This window comes from Myiozetetes cayanensis, unplaced genomic scaffold (genome assembly GCF_022539395.1).
Source record: "Myiozetetes cayanensis isolate MyiCay16 unplaced genomic scaffold, myiCay2020 scf9, whole genome shotgun sequence".
Classification (NCBI taxonomy): domain Eukaryota; kingdom Metazoa; phylum Chordata; class Aves; order Passeriformes; family Tyrannidae; genus Myiozetetes; species Myiozetetes cayanensis.
The window spans coordinates 29450294-29471085 of record NW_026088185.1 but is presented as its reverse complement, the minus strand read 5'-3'; the positions used below and the strand labels follow the sequence as shown (position 1 = coordinate 29471085).

The 20792-nt window shown below is 42.9% G+C and overlaps 1 protein-coding gene across 1 annotated transcript; it reads left to right on the top strand.

Moving 5' to 3' along the window:
* Positions 1-1650: 1650 nt before the first annotated feature.
* LOC126652609 (protein mono-ADP-ribosyltransferase PARP14-like) lies at positions 1651-20203 on the top strand. The gene is given in 20 exon segments (XM_050339545.1): positions 1651-1861; positions 1959-2065; positions 2138-2171; positions 3871-4068; positions 4252-4512; positions 6207-6443; positions 7347-9601; positions 11024-11254; positions 11514-11735; positions 12705-12795; positions 13710-13859; positions 14396-14458; positions 15499-15666; positions 16532-16738; positions 16838-17163; positions 17165-17275; positions 17277-17433; positions 17879-18024; positions 18558-18732; positions 18942-20203. Coding segments are annotated over 20 exon segments (5634 nt in total). The 5' UTR covers positions 1651-1656; the 3' UTR covers positions 19232-20203.
* Positions 20204-20792: the final 589 nt, after the last annotated feature.

Genomic DNA, 20792 nt, shown 5'->3' with positions numbered 1-20792 from the left:
CCCCCCCCCCCTTTTCTGTGCAGTAAGATACCAACATTCCAGTTGTTTCTAAGTGCCTGAGTTTTTCTGCACACTGAAACAAGCTGTTGTGTTTTAACCCCAGCCGGCAACTACGTACCATGCAGACACTCACTGGGTGGGGCGAAGAATCAGAAAAGAAAGGTAAACCTTGTGCATTGAGACAAGAGCAGTTTAATAACTGAAACAAAATAAAATATACTAATACAAATAATTGTAATTTAAAGGATGTGTGGGAGGAAATAAAACCCAGCAGAAACAAGTGATGCACATTACAGTTGCTTACCACGTGCTGACCAGCCCATCACCAAGTAGCAATCACCCCCCACCAGCTGTCTCCCCCCGATTTCTATACTGAGCACGATGCTCTATGGTGTGGAATATTTGGCCACTTTGTGTCACCTGTCCTGGCCATGCTCACTGGCAGAGCACAGGAAACTGAAAATTCCATGACTTGGGGTAAACACTCCGCAGCAACAACTAAAACATCAGTGTGTTATCAGCACTGTTCTCATACTGAAACCACAACACAGCCCTGTACCAGCTACTAAGAAGAAAATTAACTCTCCCAGACCAGGACAGCTGTGAAGATCAAATCTCCCTAGCATCTTCAGGTCTCTCATTTCACTTTCTGTCCCATTAAGCCATTTCACAGTGTCACATCCCTATCCAGTAACTCACTGGGTCCCATTTTGTCTGTGGCAAAGTTTGCAGGCTGAGTTGTGCAGCAGAGTCCTGTTGACTGAAATGGAAAGGTCCCAAGCCTTTATCCTATAACCAGCTGTACAGACCTTTACTTCCTAATCATAGCTGTACAGTTTAGGAATAAATGTACTTGATTTGCAATCACAGTCAGGAATTTTGCCTGGGTTACAGCAAGGGAGGAGAGCATGTAATGGGGCTTACTGTTGAGAGAACAGTGCATTAGGAAACAACAGATTAATCAGTTGCCTATGGAGAAACAAAGGGATTCCCATGGGTTGCTCAGCAGTGTGTCTGATGATACCTTTGCTTAGCTGACATTCACCCATACTTAATCATATTCAATGACATTTGGTTATTTATCTGTTTTCTCTATGAACTTTCAGTGAAGTTGGGGGGGGAAAATAATTTTTCTGCTATTTTAGTGTTACATTAGTAAAATACGCAGTATGAAATAGCTGAGAACTGAAACCTTTGAAAGGAGAAGTTCTGAGCACTCAGCTCAGAATGTCTCAGCTAGCTGTCACGTTGGTCTGAGGAAAATACTCCTTCGTTGCAATCTTGCACAGTGGCAGAAGCTTCTCTGAGAGAGAATCATGAAAACGGGTAATTTTACTTTGGGTTACGACTTGATTTGAAAGTTTAAGGCAGGGTGAGGGAGTGTTAATCAGTGCGTGACCATTATAAGGTCCGGCGTTGAAAACATTGTACTTGGACACCTGTGGAGGAACAACGGGCTGTGCAACCCAGGAGCGCTCCACGGACCGTCAGTGCCCGCTCCTGCCCCATGAGGAGGCGTAGGGGGAACCTCAGCCCCCGGCCAACGCCCGGCCCGGGGGAGACGCCTGTTCCCGGCGCTGGGCGGAGCCCGACACGTCGAGTTTCTCCGAAGAAATGAAAGCGAAAGCGGCGGGGAGCGGAGTCGTCGGTGCGGCGATGGCGGGGCAGCGGCCGGGCGCCTTCCCGCTGCTGGTGCGCGGGGACTGGGGCTCCGCCGAGCCGCCGCCCGCCCTGAGGAAGAAGCTGCTCTGCTACTTCCAGAGCCAGAAGCGCTCGGGAGGCGGCGAGTGCGAGCTGCGGGCCGGCACTGACGCCGAGACCGAGACCGGCCACCTCCTCGTCTGCTTCGCCAGCCCCGAGGGTGAGCGGCCGGGCCGGGGGCGTTGATGGCGCTGCACGCGGTTGGGAGAGGCGGGGAGCGCCGCATCCTCCCTGACCGGTGCCTGTTGTGTTGGCAGTGAGGCAGCGGGTGCTGGACCGGCGGGTCCACGAGCTCGAGTGGCGTCCCGGGGGGCGGCTGTCGCTGCAGGTCACCGCGCTGCCCGCGGGCGACGACGCCGCGCAGGTGAGACGGGTGCGGGGCCGGGCGGGCGGCGGGCGAGAGGCCGCGGGTGACCGCTCTTATGTTCCCTTGCAGGAGGAGGGATGGACCGGCGAGGCCGAGGCGCCAGGTAGGGGCTGCGTGGGACACTGCGCGGGGCTGAAGCCTCCGAGGCTGGCGGGGCACTGGCCCGGAGAGCCCGGGCGAAGGAGCAGGGTTGGGCAGGGAGGCGGAGCGGGGATGGGGACATCTGCTTTCCAGTGCTTGGCCGGGCCGGGCGAACAGTGCTCTAGCGCTTTGGTTCGCCTACCCTGCGCTCTCCTTCATTTCCCGAATCCCAAAACCAACGTAGTTCCCAAACCGCAGTCTGCAGGCACCGCACAGATCCACCGCGCTGGCTAGAGATCAAGACACACAGAGCTAATATACACAGCTAATACACAGCTAATCAGTACACACAAGGTTAATACACAGCTCCCTGACTTCTTCCTGCAGAGCGCTTATTTGTGCACAGCAGGGCGGGTTCACAGCTGGGGACTGAAGGGCACAGGGTGGAGAAGCAGTTTGGGTGCTATCACCGTTATCTTTTGTTTTCTAATTTAGGTGCGTTTCCACCTGTTCTAAACTAGCAAGTAGAGCTGTTGTGCAGAGTCAGAACATATCATGACAGCGGCTTTTCCAGAGATGCCAGTTTCCAGATGTGCTTCCCTCGCAAGGGGAAATGTCCTTGTCACTTCTCATGTTCAATGCAGTTTTTGTGTGAGGACAGTGTGTAGTGCATGGAATGACCTGCTCACAGTGGTTCACTCAGCATGACTGTACTAGTTTGATTTTTAACATTATGCCTGAGCCTTCTTGAGCTCAGAGTGTTTCTACAACCAATTCAACATATGTTTTAAGAAGAATCTGTGGAAGTCTGTGATTCTGGCAGTGTCAAATGAAACTTAATTCAAGCCGTGTTAGCTCCTGGATGGATACGAATGTGACCTTTTTCTTCTTGAAGTACCCAGTAACTGAGAAGTCATTGTCATTTATATCTAGGTAATGAACCCCAGGTGTCTCTTCCCACCTGCCAGAGTGAGGAGACTCCTGTGTGGACTCTGTGTGTACTCTGCAGGAGAAGGCACTTACCCAGCAGTGAACAGTGTATTCTTGGGTTTTTTTGTTTTCATGGACCTTCCTGCTGTGGTAGTGCCCTGGTCACCTGTGTGGCTTGTGGTGTTTGTCTAATTTAGTGTAGGAATTGTGATTTTAGATTAAAAGAAATAACTGGTTTTCTTTCTTTATTAGTCCCTTTAAAGTCTCCACTTCAGTGGCTGCCTCAGGCAGATCAGTTCCTTAGGGAACAGCAGTAGATGCTGGCCTCTGTTCTGGCTAAGGCTGTCCCTTTCCAGACCTTCCCAGATGCTCCCAGCCCTCCTGGGGTAACCTGTGCCAGAACATCAGTAGCTTTGCATCCCAGGTACACCTGAGCTGCTGTGGCAGCCCACGCATGTAGACCCCGTGTACCCACAGCAGTGGCTGGAACTGTGAATGGAGAAAGTGCCCAGGCAGGAGAGCACTGGTTCACCTCATTGTCTGTTTGTGAAGAAGATTTTGTAGCCTTTACTTCTGCTGTCCTTGCCTGGTGATGAAGTGTTTTCTCCTCACCTGTTGTTATGGCAGCTCCCACTAGTGATATGCTTAACTTGTTTGGAATTCTTACCCTGTTCTTTTCCCTGACCTTATGTGTGGTCTGAACAAAAAGTGGTGTGAAAACTTGGAAAATAAGAAGCTTGGTATTTTTCTTAACTTTTGCCTAAGGCGTTAGAGTGTGATCTTTTTTTCAGAATCATGTGAGAAATTGGAAGCAGAAAAAGCGACCTCTAGGAAGTCTGTCATAGTAGTAACCACTGCCTCTAGGGACGAAATAGAAGATGAGATTGTGGAAATGTACTTTGAAAATAAAAAGAGGTCTGGTGGAGGGATCATTGAGTCCTATGTCAAAGAGGATCAGCGAATGATCATCACCTTTAAGGATGAGCAAGGTATGCTTGTATGTTATGGGTGTTGTACTGCTAAAGCTCCCTTTTGAAAATAGGCCTTTGCTGGTGCTGGATCTCTCTATGAGCATTACTCTAAGCAGAAATGGTGTATTATTATTATTTAATATGCTGCTCTACTGTGGGGAAGGGAAGATCACATGTTTGGTTGTTTTCCTGTGGGACTAGATGCCCAAGAAGTTTTGCAAAGGAAGCATCACAAGGTGAAGAAAATTGATCTGTTTGTGAAGCCATGGCAAGCAGAGAACTCTGAAGGATCCCTGCCTTCCACCTCAGTTGTTCTGGAGAATGTGAAGGAGACAGTAAAAGACTGCATGTTAACTATGCTGATAGAGAACATCAGTGGCTTGTCAGAGGATGATGGTGACTTCAGTGTGGAAATGATACCTGAGTTACGTGCTGCTGTAGTTACTTTTACTGGAAATACTGGTAAGAAGGAGTCAGAATTGAAGCTCTTTCTTTTCTAGCTACTTGTTTGCATGTGTGTGTGTGAGTGAGACTAAGCAGGAAGTGAGTGTCTTCTGTCATATTTTTAAGGCTTGGTCTGATATTGTGTCCTTTTACAGGAGGACTTATTGTACTAAAGTAATGCCATACCTTTTGTCTGTAAGGTGTAGAGGCCAGTGAAAGTCAGAAGAGAGCTAGCTCTGATTTGGATAGTAAACAGAACAGGTAGAACTAAAACCAAACTATAACTTAAAACAAGCAGTGAAGGATGTACTTGGTCTGAGAACAGTCTGATGGCAAAGGCTGTCCTTGACAAAAGGTGTTACATGTCTAGTAAGTTTGTATGGATTAGAAGAAAATTGAACAAGTATGTGGAGCAGAGCTTTTTAAGGTTATTAAACAGACTGTGTCAGGCTGGAGAAATCTACTGTCATAGACTGGAAACTGGGAGAGAGTTGAGGAAGCAGCATCTTTTTACAGTTGTTCTGTAGATGCCTGCTGTGGCCATTGCTGGGGATGGGATACTGGTACCCTGGGGTGCTGAGGAAAGTCCAGCTGTCCTTACAGAGTGGCAGCATCAGTTATGTGAAGCGTGGCACTAACACCACATGCGTTGCCTGAAGCCGTGGTACCAGCTAGTTGTAAAGGTACTATATGATTTTTGGCTTATTAATGATTGATGACAAAGGCATCTTGCAGGTGATGGGGAGGTGTCTGCTCCTACTTCTCGCAGTGACGTTCTGGGGAGACTTTCTGGTGGACTTATGGCTGATTTTATTAGCAAATCCCATCCCAGGATTTGGGCAAAAGTAAGTGGTATGATAAGACTGGATCCAGAAAGATTATTAGCCATTGTCATGGTTCTTGTTGCAGAGAGAGAATTGAATTAAACTGACAGTGGTGAACTGGCTTCAGGATTCTTTCAGGGCTACTGTGCTGGAGTCCTTTTAGGGACAAGGTGACTTTACATGTGCTTGAGTCTGGGTGAGAAGTTGGAACAGGAAAGAAGAGAGAATTGAGTCTTATGTATGGAAAAATTCTAAATCTTTAGAAGATAGAATGTGGTGAAAAGGAGTTATATGCCACTTTGAATCAACTTAGAGATAATACTGGTATTAGTGGTAATGTGTAAAAATAAAGGTGCTGAGAAATCTTAGTTGTGAAGGGATTAGTATGTGGTTTAACTAAACCAAAGAATTTTTTAGCTTCTGAAAAGTAGTTTTTTATGCCTTAGAAATCAGAAATTACTTGTCTCTCATGTTGTGGTCTAGTCTTAAATTTTTGGTGTAGCCTTTAGGAAATAAGAAACTTAATTGTTTTTCCCTGTGAAAGTGATTTGACTGTCTGTTAGTGTGATGATAAGAGAGGGGGGAAGTAGCCAAAAAGAGAATGTATTTTTCTTGAAACTGAGAGAATTTGAACCATTCTAGTCAGTAGGAAAACTAGTGGCAAATTCAGGCTGCAGTCATTGTGGTCAACAATTATGATCAACCATGAGGGGAGTACTGGGTGGCAGGTACTGAATATGTGGAAAGAAGTAGCTTTGTGGGCACCTCTGAGTTGATTTTGTAATTCAGTGCTTTGATCAGTGCACACAGCGACAGTCTGCTAACACCAGGGTAGGAAAGTGAGCTCCAAGTTGGAACTTGTTTTTTCTTCTCCTTTTCTCTTTCTAGATACAGGGGAATTTGCTAAAAAGCTTAATCAAAACCACCGAGCGAAGCAACAAAACATTACTGCACGGTGCCTCGAGGTAACAAAGAGCATTAGGGTTGAAAATATACCACTTAACACATCCAGTGACTATATAACCATCTACTTTGAAAATAAGAAGAATGGAGGTGCACAAGTGATGGATGTTCAACAGCTGCCTGATGAAGATGCAGCTGTCATTACATTCAGTGACTATAAAGGTAATGTAGAAATGCAAAGCCCTTATTTCTTTGAGAACTTCTTATTTAAGAATCAAAATCGATATTTTCTAGAGAAATGCCTCCTTTGCCCTTATAAAACAGCAGATCTGGTGCTTTGTCAGCAGGTGTCTGCTAACTGTGCAAGCCTCAGTTTTGGGCCAGCTGGGCATGAGGCATAAAACTGTTTCCTTTTTCTGGACAGCTTATTTCACCCAGGCCCTGATCCTTAACAGAGTTCAGGTTGCAGTTTGAGTTCAGTAGAGAACACATAGCCCTGTGGGTGCAGGGGACTTCCCCCCCAGCCTGCCTCCTTCACCACCAGCTGTCCCATGGCATTGTGTATTGTCTGAATCATCAAGGGACAATTTCTTGGGCAGCTTTTTTGGCTGGGGAGCAGGTGGTGTGGCTTGTCCAGTCAGTGACAGAAAGATGAGTAGAAGGTGAAGGACAAGAGGGAACCTGGAGCCACTGAAATGAAGGGGAGAGCTGAAGGGAAGATGAAAGAAAGAGACGCTCTTTCCATGGGAAAATGGAGGAGCTGTGGTTTGATACTGCTGAGTATAACCCAAACAACTGCTGAGCTGGGCACTTTAAGTACAACTTATAAGAGAAGTGGGGGTAGAGACTGTGCATACCTCCTTCCAGAAGTGGACTGTGTTGTGCTTGACTTTCTCTCTCCAACTTAGTTTCTGGCATTTAAAATAAATAATTCTTCAATAATTTGGAATTATTTCTATCTGGGGTGGGAGGGAAATTAATCTAAAATTTTTCTTAGAAATAGCAAACATTATTATTTAGGAAACATAGTTTAAAAAAACCCAAACAACAAAAAGAACCCAAAACCAAAACAGAAGATCTTAAATGCTGATATTAATAGTCTGGGGTTTTGTTTGTTCGTTTCAGATGTAACAAATATCCTGGCAAAGAAGCATTCACTCAACAAAATGCCAATCTCTGTCTACCCCTACTACACCTCACTGGGAACAGCTCTATATGGAAAGGAAGGGCCACAGATAAAGAAGCCGGATCCAATTACATTGCCTCTGGATCCCCATATCTGGAATTATTTGCAAAAAAATGGCAGCCTCATTGAGGCTATAGATTGTGAAATGGCAAAGTGTAATTGTGTGCCAGTGTGGCCTGAACCCCACTGTGCAGGCCCAAAAGTTTCCTTGTGTCCTTCAGCTGTTTTTTCTGAGCGGAAGAGATCAGTATCTCAGTTGGTCAAGGCATGGAAGGAAAAAGTTTCCGTGGCCTTTTCACAAAGCATTTCAAAGTATGAAGCAATTCAATGTCAAGTAAGCGCAGAGGTGTGGGAATCCATTAGAAACAGCTTTCCCCATGATGAAGTTCTGTTGATCCCATGTATTTCCAAGGATTTACTTGTCCTAGTAGGTGAAAAAGAAGTTGTGAAAAATGTTGAACAAGAACTGAAGGTTCTGATCGAAAAGACCATCAGAGAAATTGAAAGAGAAAAGCAAAAAACTGAACAAGTAGTGACAGTGAGTCCAGGGCAATATGGAATTTTACAGATTTCTGGCCTGGAAGAAAAATTTCGTATGGAGTTCCCAGGCCTGCAAATAGCTTATGATTATTCACAGAAAATAATTAGCCTATGTGGTGTGCCTGAGGAAGTTTATAAAGTAAAAGGGGAAATATTCGATACTGTACACAAAATGATAAAGAAAACAGTTAATATCCACCCTTACATTTTCCAGTTTTTAGAGCATATTGATAATGAAACCATGTCACAGAGTCTGTTTATGTCAAAACAAATTAGCACCTTTTATGAGCTTGGCACAGGAGCTGTCATCTTGAATGGGAGTACTCCTGAAGATCTCCTTAAAGCAGAAGCAGAAATAAAGAAGGAACTGGACTACAAAAGCATTGCTCTGGAGGATGAGTCAGTCCTCCAGAAGAAGGAATGGCAGATGCTCACCAAGCAAAACTGCTCTAATGAAGCTGTAACAGTCACTCAGGCAGGGAGTCAGGTCATCATTGCTGGTTGTTCTCAAGCAGTAGCAAAAGCCTTTGAGGAACTTTCCAGCTTTATAGATGAAAACACACAGATACAAAGGGTCATTGTAGGAAAGCCCATGGCGGTCATAATGTTTTTTGAGAAAGAGAAGGTCGATGTTTGGGGTGGCTTACTGAAAAAAGGCGTGAAAGTTGACTTTAGCACACAGAAAAGATGTAGAGTTATATCCTTGAGTGGATCGAGGCCAAAAGTGCTGGAAGGAGTCAGCTTAGTTGAGCGAATTCTATCTGGCCTGTACTATAAGCGTGTGGTAATTGGAGCACCAGGAGCCAAGTCATATTTCAAAGAGCAGGAACGGGTTTTGGCCTCCCATGCAAAACAAGAGTTTAAATGTTTAGTCCAACTTGAAGAGCACTCAGAAGAGCACCTGGAAGAACAGCTAGAGCATAATAACAGCGGCAAGCCCTATATGCAAGTGACCATGGGTGAAATTGTAATAGCAATTTATAGAGCTGACTTATGCACTCATTCTGTTGATGTTGTGGTGAATGCATCTAATGAAGACCTAAAGCACATTGGTGGCCTTGCTGAGGCACTGTTAAGAGCTGCTGGTCCAACACTGCAAGTAGAGTGCGATGAGCTGGTGAGAAAGAATGGGCGTTTCCAGCCCGGGAGTGCAGTTCTCACGGGTGCTGGAAAACTCCCTTGCAAGAACGTCATTCATGCTGTTGGGCCCAGGTGGAGGAAGGAGGACCCAGAAAGGTGCGTGGACTTGTTGAGGAAGACAGTGAAGAAAAGTCTAGAACTAGCTGAAACATACAATCATCGTTCCATAGCTCTGCCTGCTATAAGCGGAGGCATTTTTGGCTTTCCACTGGACCTGTGTACATATTCGATTGTATCCTCTATCAGGGAGACCTTGGAGGGATCCAAGGGGGACAGCAGCTTGAAGGAGGTTCATCTTGTGGATATTGTACAGGATAACATTCAGAGTTTCAGCAAGGCACTTAGAGAAGTGTTTCCAGATTCTTCACCTTCCTCTGGGTCCCTGCATCAGGCCACTAAAATTCCTCAACCTAGGAAGCGCAAAATTTCTCAAAAAAGCAAGAACTTCCCATGCATAACAACTGAGGAAGGCCTTGACATTATGCTGCAGACAGGAAGCATTGAAGATGCTACAGTAAGTGTTTAAAATTATCTGCCATTGAAATACCAAATGGGTTTTTTTGTTTTTTTTTTTTAAACAAACACAAAACCAATAAATGACCAACCCTAGACCATCATCTGTAATTAGGAACACTGTATGTCTGACGTGTTGCTGAAGTTGGCTATCACTGCTGATAACAAGAATTGCTGTTAGATGATTGTCTTACATAGTAGATACAGATGGCTGTGCAGCACTGCATTTTGTCATCTAGTCCAACCCCAAGTAGGGTTCCCTAGAGCGTGTTACTCAGGGTTGTGTCCAGACGGCTTCAGAGATCCCTGTGGTACATGGCACATTACAATTTAGCAGAAGCAACTGAGGTCAGCAGGAATTGTTCTGGGCTCCAAACCTTCCTGATCCTTCCCTGCTGGGCAGAAACCATCTTCAGGTGGCATTGACCTTTCCAGAAATCCTGATTATGAGAGTGTGGTACTAGTACAAAAGCAAAAGAGGGTGCTCAGTATTAGCTAACGCGACTACCTTGCTATGTGAGAGTGACTGCTGCTTCCAGGTCCACTGTGCTCCTGTGGCAGCAGAGACATTTACATCTGAGCCTGGGACTACAGCCAGTCCTGTTTTCCCTGCATCTGTGGGATATTGGTCTGGGAAACTATTGTTTGTTCTGTCCTTGGCATGAAACACACAGTTACTATTGCATTTCCCGTGAAGAACCAACTTCACCGGTTGATTTCCAGTTGCCTCCTGCATTGAATTTCTGTTAGCTGGCTGATAGCTGTTTTACTGGGATTGCCAATACTGGAAGCAGCTCTGTTCAGAACCCTTTCCATAATGGCCGGGAAATCCTTTCGGGTGTGGATGCCTCCCACAGCTTGTGCATGCAGCTCTTCTAGTTGGACAGGACAGAATATATGTTAAAATGTGTACAGAGGTCCTTCCTAAGGAGCTGGACACAAAGTTCATAACCCTTTGTATTTCTCTCAGTTAAAGTTACTGCTGTTCTCACACTTCTTTCTCCTTAGATTTCCTTCCGTCTTGTTTGTCTTCAGATTCTGCTTTTCCCCCTAGACCAGCCATGTATGGGAGTCCTGCCTACCTCAGTGAACACAGATTTTGGTCTGTGAGCCTCTCTTGGAGAGCAAACTTGCATAAATGTTTTTCAAATGGAGGTAGAATGAATAAACCAGGAATGCAGATTTTAAGTTTCTCCCATCAGGCTGAAATTAATTTCATCATTAACTCAACTTCTGTGTTTCTTTGGCCAGGCTCGTGGTATTAGAATTGAGCATAACTTCTGTTTCGTTCCAAACTTTATTCACGCTGATTACTGTCCCAAAAATTTACTTTGTAAGCCACTAGCCAGGCTGTTTTGATTAATCAATGCAAAATTTAAATTTGATAGGTAAAAGGTAGAGTTTTTGCTTGTGTGTTTTTCAGACATCCATTGTTGTCATCAGTGTTGGCAAAGATCTCCAGCTTGATAAAGGGCCACTCGCTAAAGCTTTGCTAAGCAAGGCAGGGCCAATGCTTCAGACAGACTTGAAAAAAGAAGGCCTAGGAAGAGCTGAGGAAGGAGCCGTGTTGAAAACAAATGGTTACAATCTAGACTGCAGTGTTGTGCTTCATGCCGTTGTACCTGTGTGGTCCCAGAGGAAAACATCTTCAAAGGTATAAAGTGTTTTATTGGCTGGAATTTGTCTGGGCTTTACAGTGTGCTTAATGCCACTTTTCCTTTCAAATCAGGGACAGTGTCATAGAAGACAGGAGAGTTTGACCTGTTCTTTTTTAACCGTGGGGCTGATCTCTTGTTGATTAATAAATTCCTTGTGATGTATGCAATTAATTGTATTTTATTACCAGGCTAAATGGTAAACATGCTGGAAGAAAAATTACCTTCAGTAACTGAAAATATGATTGTGCTTTACAGGTCTTTGGTGACATCATCACAAAATGCCTGGAGATTGCTGAAGAACTATCTCTAGAGTCAATTACTTTCCCAGCGATTGGGACAGGAAATTTAGGATTCCCAACCTCTGTTGTTGCTAAATTATTGTTTGACAAGGTGTTTGAATTCAGTAGTAAAAATGGAGTAAATTCTCTTGAGGAAGTTCACTTTCTGTGTCATCCAAAAGATACAGCTCATATTCAGGTGAGTTGCTCTGGTTTACTTTCTCTATCATATGCTGGTTTATTTGATGATACTTGGCTATCTGATGATCTTCAAGGAATCCACAGGGTACTTGTCCTTACACTAAAGAAGTTTGCTGACAGTCTCTCTTGTATAGACTGGAAGTTCTCATTTTGTTTCTACCCATCATGGTCACCTGCCTGTCCTGTACAGACCTGCTCCCTTCCTGTCCTTTCTGTTTCCTGGCAATAATACAGACAAAAATATAATTACTCTTTGTCTCATAAACTCATCTAATTCCTCAGTTAATAGGTCTTGACAAGTATGTTGTAACTGCTGCATCAATGCCTCCATCCCTGGAAAAAAGGAGTGTTTAAGATGGAATACTGGTGTCTTTTTAGGAAAAATAATTGTGTTAGGTATGCTGTGCTGACAGACTTCTCCAGTAGAAACATCCCACTATTCTGCATCCCCCTTTAGTATCACTTTAGCACAATGTTCTATATGCTCGCTCTAGTTACTCATTTCGCACTGAAAGAGAGCAGTCACACTGTGTATTAATGTCCAGGTAAGTGTTTCTGCATCTGTTGGCTTCTGCTATTTTGTGCAGTAGCTAATACATTTTAAAAGGCTAAACCTGAAGGCTTCTGCATCAAAGCTTGAGCTGTTTATATAGAGAGGGGTAGCATTACTTGGGAAAGCTGACTTAGTGTAAACTAGCCCCTCAGTGTAAGGATGCCACCTCTTGGTCTATCCCTGTGGAATGGGTCTAGGTCTTTGACTTATTTGTAATTCTGCCTGCTGTTCACACTGAAAAGCCTTGCTCTCCGAGAACAACATGTGCCAGGCCTTGTCATCAGCATTATGGTAAATGATATGAAGTAATTTGTGTTTAGCTCTTTCTAAATGTTTTTTAACTTGACTTTTCAAACTTTTATTTCTACTGTGTAAAGAACGTCTGCAGGGCTTGATTGTTATTTCCTTCTCCAGGTATTTTTAGATGAACTTGAGAAGAGGGGTGGAAATGCTGCAGGTGTTGTAATGCAGAAGCCTTCTCCAAATGAGGCTGGCCCAGGCACAGGTAAGCTTGTTTCACAGAAGCTACGTGCCTAGTGGATTCTTTTATTCTTTAAAATATTCCAGGCAATGCATTTATAATGGATTTTTAAATATTTGTTTGGTGAGCATATAATTCCCAAACTCCAGGTGGCTGTATTTTCAGGCTGAGTTACGTCTGAAATAGTATTGGAGATGCTAAGGAAAAAAATGTATCTCTGATTCCTTATCCGGATAGTGCCCCTACAAGTCAGGACAGCAGAAGCTATCATGTGCCAAGGGCACAAGCAGAGCTTTTTCTTTTATTGCTGCAGCACTAGATTCGACTGTGAAGAGGTCAGCGTCTTCCTGTGTCCCAGGAAGGCAGATGAGTTCCTGGTTATGTGTCTTAAAATGGTCTCTTTGGAATACTCTAAAATCTTTTACGTGTTCAGATGAGTAGGGAAACCAGACTGAAATATCTTTGGTGTTATCCAGCTTAATGGAACTGCAGCCTGTAAAAAATCAGTTACACGTTGAAAACTTAAATAAAATTTTACAAATAACACATGGTAAAAAGTTCCACCTGTCATGCAGTAGAGAACCTGCCAGGAAACTGTGAGGCAGAGGAGCAAGAAAGTAAGACTTGGAAAGTTTGTTGCTCTCTTACGTAGGGGTTTTACAAAGGCTTATACGGTGAAGCATCGCTAAGTAGTGTCCTGTATACCAGGTATGCAGCAAACACATTTTCCCTGCCATCCTGGCATGAATAGAAATGATGGGAATAATGCAGGTTGAGCAAAGACTCCTGCAAGGGGGGATGATTTTCAGTTAACATGGCAGGCAATCCTCTCCACAGGCTGCGTCCGTAGCCAAACAGGTATTGTACCCATGAATAAGTCCCTTATCTTTTACGTCAGCACTCCCTTCTGCTCAGGGTCTGTATTTCTTTTCCTGCAGCTTTTCCTACTACCTCTTCAACCTCAGCACAAAATTTACTTGAAATGACAATTGGCTCCATCGTGTTCCAGGTGGCAGAAGGTGATATTACCAAGGAAAAGGGAGATGTCATTGTAAACATTACAAACCAAACCTTCAGCCTCAAAACAGGTATTTTAGTTGATACTGTGTATGAAAACAGTATGTGTGCTTGGAAGGGCTGGGAAAGGAGAAGAGGAAGTATCTTCTTCATTGCTTCATACCCTTTTATTTGTTTCACATTATGGTTTCTGTTTTGCTTCTTAGGGTACAAAGGTTCAATTAAGTACTGTCTGAAACTTTATTTTCTTGGTAATCTATGTTACAGGATGGCATGTTTAAGACTCTCTTGCAGAAAGGGAAACTAATTTTTTTTTTTTTTTTTATATAGAATCTTTTCATAGAATACCTCTCAGACTAAAGGAGAAGACAAACCTCAATGAGGTTTTGACCTTGGGGAAACTTGTTAGGTATTTTAGACATCACTTTGAATTGAAAAGCAGAAGTCTAAAATTTTGGCAACAATGCTTTTCAATTATAACATTTACTGTTACTGGGATTGAGATATTTTTAGATATTATGTGTTATACAGTCCCATCTGCCTCAGATGGGACTTTAACAGCATTAGCAGTAGTAATAGTGGATTCATGTTCCTCTTTTCATTTAAGGTGTCTCTAGAGCAATTCTGAATGGTGCTGGAAAAGCAGTTGAAGCTGAATGTTGTCTACTAGGTATGGTACAACGTTTCTGACCTTTCTGAAGATGTTAATGCATGGCAGGGAATCTGCTGGAATACTTTATCAATACTGCCTACTGTATTTCCATCTGTATTATGCACTGTGTTACAGCTAGTTTTTAAATCAGTTAATGTGATATTTGTAAAACATCTAATGAGTGAAGGAAAAGAGAAGTCTTCAAGAAGAGATGGCTTCTGAGCACTTGTAAAGATCTAAATCTGTTAGTTATTACATCCTCTTATTCCAGTAAAGCTTTCCATGATAAAAACAAAGAGTCTACATCGAACAGAGCTGAGAACAAGGGAGATGTTGTCAGAAGTGGTAGTAGAGAAGCCATAACTCACTGGAAACAACTGTCTACCTGAAACTCCTTTTGTTATTTCTGAATAAGAAAATGTTTGCTTTGGCATAACTGGTAACCCACTACCACATCCTCTGTGTGACTGCTTTTCAGTAGTGTGAAGTTGCATTCCCACCTCAGAAGACCAAATTTGTAGACCAAGTTGAGCCGGTGAACAGCAACTATAATGAAAGGGGAGTAAGGATGGACAAGTGTGTGGTTTAAAACCCCACAAAATAAAGGAAGTGGGAAAGATGCAGGTGTGGAGGTCAGCTTGGAAGACCAACCAAAGGAAAAGAATTATGTGGAGATAATCAGGGGTAAACAAATCTCTCTTGCACAGGCCAAGAGAGTAATTTGGGCTAGGCAGGCTGGGAGTGGATGTCATGCTTGTATATTTGTGAAGACAGAGTGCCAGTCTGCATAAAGTTCTCCAAGTCTGCAGAGCAACTTGACAAATAAAGGCACACACAAAATTTATTTATCAAAAGAGGCACATATTCTACAAACATAAATTGAATCCTTGCACCTTGAAAGTGAAACTAAATAGAGAGAGGAAGTTACTTACTTTATGGACGGAGACGCGAAGCTTATCCTGGGACATATTTGTCACCATTTCTTATTTCTTAATGAGAAGTAGTACACATCTATATTGTGGATAATTGTTGATTATGTTCTGCTACTTACGTTTCAGCCCAGAAACCTCACAAGAGCTATATCATCACCGAAGCAGGAAACCTGCCATGCAAAAAAATAATCCATTTGGTTGCCCAAGATGATATCAAGTTTCTAGTTTTCCAGGTGCTCCAGGAGTGCGAATTACAGGGGTACACCTCTGTCGCCTTCCCAGCAATTGGAACAGGTCTGTGTCTCCCTTTTTTGAAACGGGTTTGGTGCATGTAATTCTGCTGATCTCAGGGCTCAAGCAATGGGTTTGATTTATCTGGAGGGGTTATTATTTGGTGAAAATATATTCAAAAACTGCAGTCTTCAAAACTGTTATTAGAGGTTTATGAAGAGCTAGAAAGCTTCACTCCCTGCAGACATTTACTACGTAAAGAGTATGAGTATTCTAGAACCAACTCTTCCTTGCTAACAGGGATTCAAAGGTGTGTCTGTGCTTCCTGGAGAACCTGCAGCCTGATATGTGTGGAGCTCAGGGAGAACAGCCAGGGAGCTACTTCTCTATTGCTGAAATCAGTAGATGCAACTCTGCCTGGCATCCACACAAGCAGGGTTGATGCTGATGGAACATGAGCCAGTCAAAAAAAGGCAGATTGTCCCTTTTTCTTCTCTTGTTATTTTCAGTTAATTCGGTAGAAATCTGTAGCGTCGGAGCATCCAGAACTGTGCCCCATGCATGGGGGAACCCCTTTCATGAATAAAACTAGGCCTGCATTTTGAGCAAGGAGTTGGTTACTGGGCCACTGAGCATCAGGCCCATGGTACACAATTAGGTACCCAAGCCATACAAGCTACGTCATAACATGAATGGTTGCCATGCCAACAAAAGGAAACTTCCATTTTTCCCTTGCTGGAAAGGTGGTCTCAAAGTTTCTTCTCATGATAAATAGAAACCTTTCCTAATTGCCTGCCTGACATTATTCTTGACCTGTTTATGATCCAAGTGATTGTGGGTATGTTCATAGCTGTTCTTGTAAAGATGTTTTAATAATTTGTAAATTATTAGCAGTTCTTAAAAGCAAAATATCTCTAACGTTTTACAGGAGAGGCAGGCCGCAATCCTGCTGAGGTAGCTGACAAGATGATAGATGCAGTAACTGACTTTGCAAAGAGGAACTCTGCTGCATCTGTGAAAACTATTAAAGTTGTCATCTTTCAGCCACATCTGCTGAGTGTGTTCCATGCAAGCATGCAGAAAAGAGAAAGGCCTACTAAAACAGCAGTCAAATCATTTATTTCCAAGATGAAATGTAAGTAGATATTACTTAAGTGCAGGTTATAGATCAATCGGTTTAGCACCAGGTAGTAATGATTAATATTAATTACAATATCTATGTATTTCAATGTAGCATTCTGGAGCCCTGAGAAACATTCCCCAAAGGAAAAAAACACAAGAGTTTTGGAAAAGAAAATGGACCTGGCTGTTGTGCAAGTTTGTGGTGAAAATGAAAATGAAGTGGAAGAAACTGAAAACTGGCTGAGAAGTACAATTTCAAAGGAACAGCTTCAGACAGAAATTGTAGATGACTCCATCTCTCATTTCAGTGAAGAAGAGAATGAGGAACTGCGTCGCCTAGAAAAGAAATTAAAAATTGCTCTTTGTTTGAAGGGTACCTCGATTAGAATTTCAGGTTTTGAGAAAGATGTCTGGATTGCTCATTCAGCTATTCAGAAATATGATCCTTAGGGTAAAAGCTACTAAACAGGAAGAGGTCCAGACAGGACTTTTACAAAATTTAATTGAATGGCAATATTTTGAGGAGGATTCCTACGTGCCCTCTGACAGCTCTTGCAAATATGCAGTTGGAAAATGCTTACAGGGGAAAGCAGAAAAGTATTTCAGTCACCACTGGTGAGAAAAAATACACAGTGGATATGAAACTTAAATATGCTGTGGATGACCAAGGAAATCAGACAACCATTAGACGTGTTGATAAATCTGAAGGTAAGTAAAAGCATCTTGACAATCTGAGGTTCCCATGTGAAAACCAGGTTGCATCCAGACTAGTAAGAGAAGAAATGGTAACAATATTGTAAGCTTTGTGCAGGTGCTTTTCTGGAGAATGTAGAAAGGAATTGAATTGGGAAATAAAAATAAAAGAACCCTGCAGTTATTTAAAATATTTTGAAAAGTGTGTAATGTGTGCTGAGGTTCTTAACAAGCTTTCTAGCGATAATTAGTTGTTTGTTGTAGTTGTCATTCTAGCTCTCAGCTTACTTCTGGTTTTGAGATGTATCTTTTCTATTTACTGCTCGTCCTGATAAGGAGCTACCTCTTTCTGACTCATCTATAAGCAAGACGTATGGGCTTTTAGAAGGATTTGTAGGAGGCACATTGAATTTTAAGCAGGGGATTTGTGTAAATATGATTGATCATGTTTCTTCTGCAGATCAAGAGTCAACAGTGCTTCCTGGAACGTGGGACAATATGGAAAATGAGCGACTCAAAATAGTGGAACTAAGACCAGAAACAAGAGAGTACAGAGATGTGCAGGAAAGGTTTCTGCAGACCTGTCAGTCATTCAGAATTGAAAAGGTAAAAGCATGTCCATTTCTGAGCATAAATACTTTGATGGTAAATGATAAAGGATACTGACAGCAATGGAAAAAGAAATTCCACTGGGATTTCTGACGTTGGACAAGTCTTACTGGCTGTCACTAACTTCAATCAGCATCAGTTTAATGGGGTATCTGAAGCAGCTCTTAGGCAGTTGCTTCTTCAGCACCAGGGGAGAGAGCTCTTGGAATGGTTTTTGCTGTAACAGAGCACAGCATTTGCCCACAGAAGCTGTGTGTGCTGAGCAGGCAGGGGGGTCATCTCTGGCCCAGAAACCTGCAAAACACTCCTATATCGTTTCCCATGGAGTGTTTGTATTGTGTTCTGGTCTGGGTTCTGCTGTCTGCCTACCAAAGTTTGGAAGGATTTGACTGACTTGTTTCATGATTTGGTATAAAAGAATTGGAGCTAGGAGGGGAATCCTGGCAGATTAAACTGTCTATGTGCAAATTTTTTTCGTGACAGCAACCTACCCTCTTTCTCTCTGTCTTTCTTACTTTCAAACTTTGCAGATCGAAAGGGTACAGAACCCATATTTTTGGAAGGCCTACCAAATAAAAAAACGTGAAATGGATAACAAAAATGGCAACACAAATAATGAGAGGCTTCTCTTTCATGGGACGAGTAAAGAGTCGTTAACCTTAATTAACAACCGTGGATTTGACCGGAGCTATGCTGGACTGCACGGTAAAGTGACTATCAAAGCAACCCTTGTTTTCCTTAATGAGGCTAGGACTGATTTGCCATGCCACCTGAATAGTCCTGCCTTGCAAAATCAGTTGTTTTGTTGTATCTCTGTATTGCAAAGAAAAAGCAAATTCACTGGCTCTGAAGGTGGCAGATACAGGGATTGCTGCTACTGAAACACTCACAGACATTTGTTTTTCTGACTACAGCTGCAAACTTTGGAAATGGAACATACTTTGCTGTTAACGCCAACTATTCTGCGCATGACACCTACTCTAAACCAGATACAAATGGGAAGAAGTACATGTATTTGGCTCGAGTCCTTGTTGGAGAATATTCTCAGGGCAAAAAAGGATCAATCACTCCAGAACCAAAAAATCCTAGTAACTCTATAGATCTGTATGATAGTTCGACTGATAATGTGAACCAGCCATCCATGTTTGTAATTTTTAATGACATTCAAGCTTACCCAGAATACCTTATCACTTTCACTAAATAAGTGTTTTAATTGCAACCACGATTGCAGGTCTGTCAACCTGTGTGTAGGACGGAAACACATGACACCTATAACAAAAACCACAATGATAAAACAATAATTAGTTGTATCAAATTAATTTCTGTTTCCATTTAAGAAGTCTGGCAATTTCTGATACCCCTGAAGTAGACTTCTTGTTTACACTTGGAGCAGTTGAGCATATTTTAACACTTGAGCATAACTTTGTACTGAAAACTTCTTCTAGATTACATATTGAGTCTTTGTACTGTATCATCCTTTCCATGAAGCCTTAGGGCCTTCCTAATTGCTGATGAGGAATGGGAATGGATAGTGCAGCCACAGACTGTCCAGTATTACATTTCTGATGCCTTCTTACACTCTATAAGTGACAATCTCATTGTGGATTATGACACAGTGGTTTTCAGTAAATGAACTAGTCATAGTTAATGGCTTATGTTTGTCTAGACCTCTAGAACATTTAGCATTGATTTTTCAACCACTGAACTTCAATGAACTTGATGTTACAGATATGGATTGACTTGTTTTTAATATCATAAACCTACTGCTTTGCAGTACCTCCAACTACTGAAAACTCTTAGCTCCTCTGAATGAGTCGGCTTTGACTTATTTGGTTAGATGATTAAGAAAAAAAAGTCTTCCAGTACTTTCTTTACGTAGTTAGTTGGGTTGCTGTGAAGTGGTGGGAACCTGCAATTCAAGTATCTCAGTAGAGCCATAAACATCAGGCTGTTCATTTGCACCCATCCCAATGTGACAGTGCTGGAACAACTCCCATTGGGCCTCACTGCTTTTTGTTTTGTGAGTTTTCTAACCACTGAAAAATGCTAACTGTTGAAATCAAGTGTCTTGAACCAATTTCACCTGGAGCTTGAAATCAAGATGTGATTATGGGGGGCCAAAAGTTTAAAGTTTTACTTTTACAATGAATAAACGTTATTAAATTCCTGTAATAAATACCCATGGTCAGTAGTTCATCAGTGTGCCAGGAGCCAGAGGAGATGGCTCCAGGTGTTTCATTGCAGCTGGTGGGTCACCGGTCTGAGCATTCCCTCCAGAAGACAGTACTGAGTCAGTTCTCAGTTTCCCATTGCCACTAGAAACTGCAGAGGACACCAAGGTGTTTTTTCACCAGTGCTTGCATGACAGATGCCATGGGCATCCAGCACAGAACAGAAGCCTGTAGCACTGGGCTCTGTGCAGGCAATGAATGACAGGTGTTACTTCTCCAGACTATTCTAATCAAAAGGCAAAGGTGGGCGGTCGGGGCATACAAAGGGACCAAGAATCGTAGAATATCCTGAGTTGGAAGGGATCCTCAAGGATCATCAAGTGCATCTTCTGGCCTTGCACTTGTGAGAGCATTGTCCAAATGCTTCTAGAACTCTGGCAGGCTTGAGGCTGTGACCACTTCCCTAGTCATGGGGAAGCCTTTTCTAGTGCCCACCCACTCACTGGCTGAAGAACCCATTAGAGCAAGCAAGCTGTAATTGCTGTCCAAAGTACTTGTTGGTAGAATTGCCTTGTTAAGGTTTAAGGCTAGACA